Genomic DNA, 6,918 nt, shown 5'->3' with positions numbered 1-6,918 from the left:
ACAATTCCCCAAATATTAACATAGTGGCTCACAGCAAGCCTAAAAGAACAAATTCTCCACTAGTAAACAACTATCCACTTGTAGGTAGCCTAGTTTAAAACATGTTGACATGTTTATATCTTAAAGTAAGATATAAATGTTTCTGGACTGTGTATTTTTATCATAGCTAATTAAGTAAACAAACTAACATTGTATATTTTCTTTTGTTTCTTAATTGTACAACATATGTTTGCTCTGCTTTTATTATAACAAAATAATCTGGAAAATCCTCTCATTCTTTGTCTACTACACCTTTTTAAATATTAATTTATTTTTTCATTTATTTTGCACATCAAGCATAGTTTCTCCCCTCCCTTTGCCTCCTGTCTCAGTTCACCCTTCTTGCCCCTCCCCATCCACTCCTTCTCTCTCTCCATTCAGGGAGGAGTAGGCCTCCCATGTTAATGGCAAATCTAGGTGAGTCAGGACTGAGCTTCCCTCCCCAACTCCATATAAAGGCTGCACAAATCAACCTAGCATGGGGACTAGGTACCCAAAAGTCAAGTGCTAGGTACAGGTTCTGATCTCACTTCTAGGAACCTCACAAACAGACCAAGTTACACAACTCTCACACACATTCAGAGGGCCTGGGTTGGTCCCAAACAGACTCCTTAAAGGTTGGTCCAGAGTTCATGAGATCAGGTCACCCTGTCTCTCTGGGTTCTCCCATCATGATGTTGACCACCCTGGTTCTTCCTATCTCTCCTCCCTTTCTACAGCAGGACTCCAGGAGCTTGGTCCAGTGCTTGACTGTGGATCTCTGCATCTGCTTCCATATTTTACTAGATGAAGGCTCTCTGATAACAATCAGGGTAGTCACCAATATGATTACTGGCATAGGTCAGTTTAAAAACCCTCTCCACCTTTGCTAGGATTCTTAGCTGGATCATCCTTATATATTCCTGGGACCTTCCCTGTTAACAGATTGTTCCCAAACCCCAAAGTGCTCTCCCTAATCAAGCCATCTCTTTCATTTTTCTCCCCCTCCATCCCAACCCCTCTTTCAACCTCCCCTGCCCCAGCCCCCATTTTACCTAGGAGATCTCTTCTATTTCCCCTTCCCAAAGAAATACATGAGTCGCTCTTTAGGCCGTTCTTGTTACCTATCCTGTCTGGGACTGTGAACTGCAGTCTGGTTGTCCTTAACATAACAAATAATAACTTATGAGTGAGTACATACCATGTTTGTCTTTCTGGGTCTGAGTTACCTCACTTAAGATAGCTTTTTTTTTTCTTGTTCTATCCATTTGCTTGCAAATTTCATGATTGATGTGGGATTTCACTCTATATTCTGTGAATATCATTGGTTAATAAAGAAACTGTTTTGGGCCTGTGATAGGGCAGAATAGAACTAGGCGAGGAAAACTAAACTGAATGCGGAGATAAAGAAGGCAGAGTCAAGTAAAGCAATGTAGCCCCACCAGAGACATATGCTGGAAGAAACCTTGCCAGTAGGCCACAGCCACATGGCGATACACAGAATAATAGAAATGGGTTAAATTAAGATGTAAGAGCTAGCCAATAAGAAGCTAGAGCTAATAGGCCAAGCACTGATTTAATTAATACAGTTTCTGTGTGGTTATTTCAGGGCTGAGCAGCTTGGAACAAACAAGCATCCTCCTACAACACATGATGTCGCTGTTTTTTACAGCTGAATAATACATGACATTTAATAAATGTATATAACTTTTCTTATCCATTCTTCATTTGAGGGGAATCTAAGTCTTTCCAGGTTCTAGCTATTATGAATAATGCTTCTATAAGCATAGTTGATTAAGTATCCCTGTGGTATGATTGAGCATCCTTTGGGTATATGCCCAAGAGTGCTAATGCTGGCTCCTTAGATAGATTGATTCCCAATTTTCCGAGAAATTGCCATACTGCTTTCCAAAGTGGCTGCATAAGTTTGTAGTCTCAACAAAAATGGAGGACTGTTCTTCTTATTGCACATCCTCCTCCACATCAGCTGTCATCAGTGGTTTTGATCTTAGCCATTTGACTGGTGTAAGATGGGATCTCAGAGTTGTTTTGATTCACTTTTCCAGAAGTCTTCTTAAAGGTCTTTCAGCCGTCAGAGATTCTTCTGTTGAGAATCCTGTTTAAATCTATACCCCATTTTTTTAGTTGGATTATTTTGTATTTTGATGTCTAGTTTCTTGAGTTTTTTATACATTTTAGATTTCAGCCCTCTGTCAGATGTGGCTTTGGTGAAGACCTTTTCCCATTCTGTAAGCTGCCTTTTTGTCTAGTTGACTGTGTCGTTTGCCCTATAGAGGCTTTTCAGTTTCAAAAGGTCCCATTTATTATTGTTGCTCTCAGCGTCCATGCTACTGTGGTTATATTCAGGAAGTTATCTTTTGTGCCAATATATTCAAGGGTACTTCCACTTTCTCTTCTTTCAGATTTAGTGTAACTGGATTTAAGTTGAGGTCTTTTATCTACATGAACTTGCATTTTGTGCAGGGCAGTAGATACGGACCTATTTGCATTCTTCTACATGCGGGTATTCAGTTATGCCAGCATCATTTGTTGAAGATATTTTCTTTTTCCCTTGTATAATTTCAGCTTCTTATAGAATATCTAATTTTGTGATCATATTTACTTAACTTTATAACTGAAAAAAAACATTGTATTTGCCATTGATATTTTGACTGTCTCTCTGTTAAGAGAATACATAAATAACTTGGGTTTTGTTTTTATTTTTATTGTATTTATAAGTTATCTTTTCTTAAAGGTATTATCTACATAATGATTTTTATCCTGAGGGTAAATACCAGCCCAGATGAAAGTAAGATTTAAACATTCTTACTTCTTCAAAATATTAGATGCCCAGCTGTCAGTCCAAAGTCCATGAGCTCCATTAACTTGGGTTAGCTGTCTGTGGTTTTCCCAGTCATGATCTTGATCCTTCTTGCTTATAGGACCCCTTCTTTCTCTCTTCAAATAAGCTCTAGGATGGGAGGAGGTGGGGGCAGGAGTAGGAAAGGGAGAAGAAACTGAGGTTATTATGTGAAATGAAAAAAGAATTTTTAAATAAATAATTTCAAGTTTAAAAAATTGTTTTTTTTGATGGTTGCTCACATCTTTAATCTCAGCATTTGGTGGCAAAGGAAGGTGGATCTCTGTGAGTTTGAGCCCAGTGTGTTCTACAGAGTGAGTTCCAGGAAAGCTAGAGCTACTCAGAGAGAAACTTTGTTTCTAACACACACACACACACACACACACACACACACACACACACACTCAAACACACACACATACTCACACACATATAATGTCGAACATCTTCAAAAATTTAGAAGTCACCAAGGCCAGCTGGACTACGACTGAAAAACCATGGGATAAAACCGGACTCTCTGAATATGGCGGACAATGAGGGCTGCTGAGAAGCCAAGGACAATGCCACTGGGTTTTGATCCTACTTCATGTTCTGGCTTTGTGGGAGCCTAGCCAGTTTGGATGTCCACCTTCCTAGACCAAGATGGAGCGGGGAGGACTTTGGACTTTCCACAGGGCAGGGAACCCTGACTGCCCCTCAGACTGGAGAGGGAGGGGGAGAGGAGAGGGAGGAGGGGGGAAAAGGGAGACGGGGAGGGAAATGGGAGGCGGGGAGGAGAAAAAAAAACAACAAAATAAAATATAAAAAAAAATTTAGAAGTGAAATTTCTTAGAAATTTTTTTACTTTCACAATTGTAGAAATCTTTTCTTCTATGAAGCTTCTACTGTACTATGATATCTTAAATTATTTTTTAAGTTGTAATAATTTAGAAAATTTCATAATCAAAGAATATTATGTGGGTTTACTCATAAACATGCGTAACCAATTAATTGTATGTATGCATGCTCTTCTCTGTGGTTAATATAGGAAACAAAATGAGAAGGCCAGATACAAACTGTTGTTTCCACTGTTGCTGTTTTCTATTATGGTTACATTATTTTAAGAATATATGTATTTTGTCCCTAAATATGTAACAAAGGCATATCGTAAAATGGTTGCTTCAGACTATACAGTTTAAAATTTGAGTCAATTATGTTATCCTACATGTGAAAAATTAACAAATGAAAATACCATGATATTCAGAAAAGGCAAAAGTCTCATAGAGAAGAGTCGCATGAAAAAAGAAGTGAAATAAATTGTATGTAGATGAGAAATTTAGAGATGTAATCATGGTGCCACAGCCAGAAAGTGCAGATCACCTGAAATCTTACTATTTACATATGACTGTTTATATTATTTAAAGACACAATATTTTCAACAGTCCAGTTCTCTCGTGATCATCTGAACCTTGGAAGAAAGGGAAGGCCCAAATGTCACACCAGACAGGAGAATTATCTTGAGGGTCATAACAAATAAGTGACTGAGCACTGTCCTTCAGGACTGAGCAGACTCCCAGCAGACTCCCGGGATCTAAATCCCATGATCCCATGGGTGCTGCTGATCCTGTACAAAACTCCCACTGTCCTGGCTTCCCTCAACATAAACACTGCAAGGTCTGCGGCAAGACAACGGGGTTTGTGATGATAAACAAGAAAGAACTGCGTATGTATCTTGCTATTTATGGAAATTGTACCATATTTTGTTTTCTTTCAGAAAGCAGGTAGACATTATCAGAAATTATAGCACTGGAAATTTGTGTGATTCACAAAATCTTTCCAAAGATATTTTCACTCTTCTACCAATGTCTGCTCTCTCTGTCACCAACTCCAGTAGCTCGAGGTTTGCTTTGACTGGGTTCCCTGGTTTAGAGCTTTATTACCTCTGGCTCTCTGTCCCTTTCTCCATCATCTATGCAATGGTGTTCCTGGGAAACTGCATGATACTGCATGTGATTCGGACTGAGCCAAGCCTGCACCAGCCCATGTTCTATTTTCTGGCTATGTTAGCCCTCACAGACCTGTGCATGGGGCTGTCAACTGTACACACAGTGTTGGGCATCTTTTGGGGGCTCATCCAAGATGTCAGCCTAGATGCCTGCATTGCACAGGCTTATTTTATTCATGGTTTGTCCTTCATGGAGTCCTCTGTCCTCCTTGCCATGTCCTTTGACCGCTACATTGCCATTTGCAACCCTCTACGCTATTCTTCCATCCTAACCAATGCCAAAATAGTGAAAATTGGAGTGGCCATCATATGTAGAAGTTCTATGCTCATTCCTCCAGTCATCATCCGCTTGAAGTTCTTAAATTACTGCCGGCCTCATTTCCTCTCTCACTCTTTCTGCCTGCACCAAGACTTAATTCGAATGGCTTGTGGTGACATTCGTTTCAATAGCATCTATGGTTTAGCCCTGGTAATCAGCAACCTGTTGCTGGATTCAGTACTCATATTAATGTCATATATTATGATTCTGCACACAGTTCTAGCCATTGCTTCCCAGGAGGAGAGAACGAAGTCTTTGCAGACTTGTGTTTCTCACATCTCTGCTGTTTTGGTTTTCTACATCCCCATCATTGGTCTGACCATGGTGCACCGCTTTGGGAAGCATCTCTCTCCACTGGTTCATGTTCTCATGGGCAACATCTACATCCTTTTCCCACCCTTGATGAACCCCATCATATATAGTATCAAGACTCAGCAGATACGAGTGAGGATTCAGAGATTGTTCCTGAAGGGAACCTAGGATCTTAGATCTGCTGTGAATATATTTGAAAATCAACTTGCAGATTTAACAGCGGTGAGATTAAGCATTGTAACTAGATGTACTTTCTTTTAATGATGCTTCTCATGCTTTAAATCCTCTCATTTTCTCATAGCTGTTTGTAAGCAAGTACAATTGACTTCTATCATGTTGTAGTTAATTTTTCAAAATAGAATATGCAAACAATATATACTCAGAAATGTCTTTTAAACCTGATTTTAATTTTTTTTAATTTTAATTAAACATTTATATTATTTCCACTTTACTTTTTGTATCAAGTTGATTTACTCATAAAATCCATATCTTTGTGACCAATTGCACATGTTTATTTCTTTTTACATTCATTATGAAGCTTAAATTTTTGGTTTTAAAAGCATTTGATGGTTGTTATAGAGTAGTCATTATCTTAATTTTTTTTTTGTTCATCTAGGCAACATATTTATAGAATATACAAAATCCTAATTACTTTGGTAACTTAGCATGTAATAAATAAGCAGCATATGAACTTCAACTGTCTGGTCACTTAACTGTAGTTAAATAAACCGAAGAAGCAATTTCAGTGTTTTGTTGTCCACACCCACAGCTTCCCGTATAGCTACCCTATAGATGGTAACAGACACTCATCTCAATACAGTGAATGTTGTAGGAATACTAATTAAATCCTATGAAAATATTCTTTGATTCATATTTTCTCTGTCTTGGTTCTCCCATAATAGTTACAACATTACTGTGACTATATAAAAAATAATCATTTAACTTACATCTTCTTAAAAACTCTGAGGTAGATATTATTCTTTATTCTGTAAGTAGATTTTCAATCAGTCATGTCAAATTCTAGAGTGCATTTTATGAGAAAAGTTGGATATAATTTATGCTTTGTTTATTTTCAAGTCACATGATCATGCCTTCCTGGTTCCTTTGTGTGCTTCTTTTAGTTCAAACTGATCTGAAAGTTGCTATAAAACACTGACTAAAAAGCAGAAGTCCACAAATACCAAAATGAACCAATATGATAAGGCATGAAACACCCCTTTGTTAATACAAATCTTCCTTGAAATATTTATATTATTTACAATTTAAACATTATAAAATGTTAATACAACATGTATCAAATAACTTAAAACAGGATTATTTTTTTTTTTCTTTTTTTTTATTTTATTGAGAATAAGAAAAAAAAGTTTCCGCCTCCTCCCAGCCTCCCATTTCCCTCCCCCTCCCCCACTCTTCTCCCCCTCCCCC

At 38.0% G+C, this 6,918-nt stretch overlaps 1 protein-coding gene across 1 annotated transcript; it reads left to right on the top strand.

The window, feature by feature from the left end:
- Positions 1-4,719: 4,719 nt before the first annotated feature.
- On the top strand, positions 4,720-5,661 carry LOC126493962 (olfactory receptor 51V1-like). Its single transcript, XM_050131101.1, has one exon. The coding sequence runs from the start codon at positions 4,720-4,722 to the stop codon at positions 5,659-5,661; it is 942 nt and encodes a 313-aa protein (XP_049987058.1).
- The last annotated feature ends 1,257 nt before the right edge of the window (positions 5,662-6,918 follow it).

Source organism: Alexandromys fortis, unplaced genomic scaffold (assembly GCF_014885135.2).
Source record: "Alexandromys fortis isolate MF-2015 unplaced genomic scaffold, M_Fortis_MF-2015_v1.1 scaffold_360, whole genome shotgun sequence".
Classification (NCBI taxonomy): domain Eukaryota; kingdom Metazoa; phylum Chordata; class Mammalia; order Rodentia; family Cricetidae; genus Alexandromys; species Alexandromys fortis.
The sequence above is the reverse complement of the archived record's forward strand: the minus strand, read 5'-3'. Positions and strand labels throughout refer to the sequence as shown.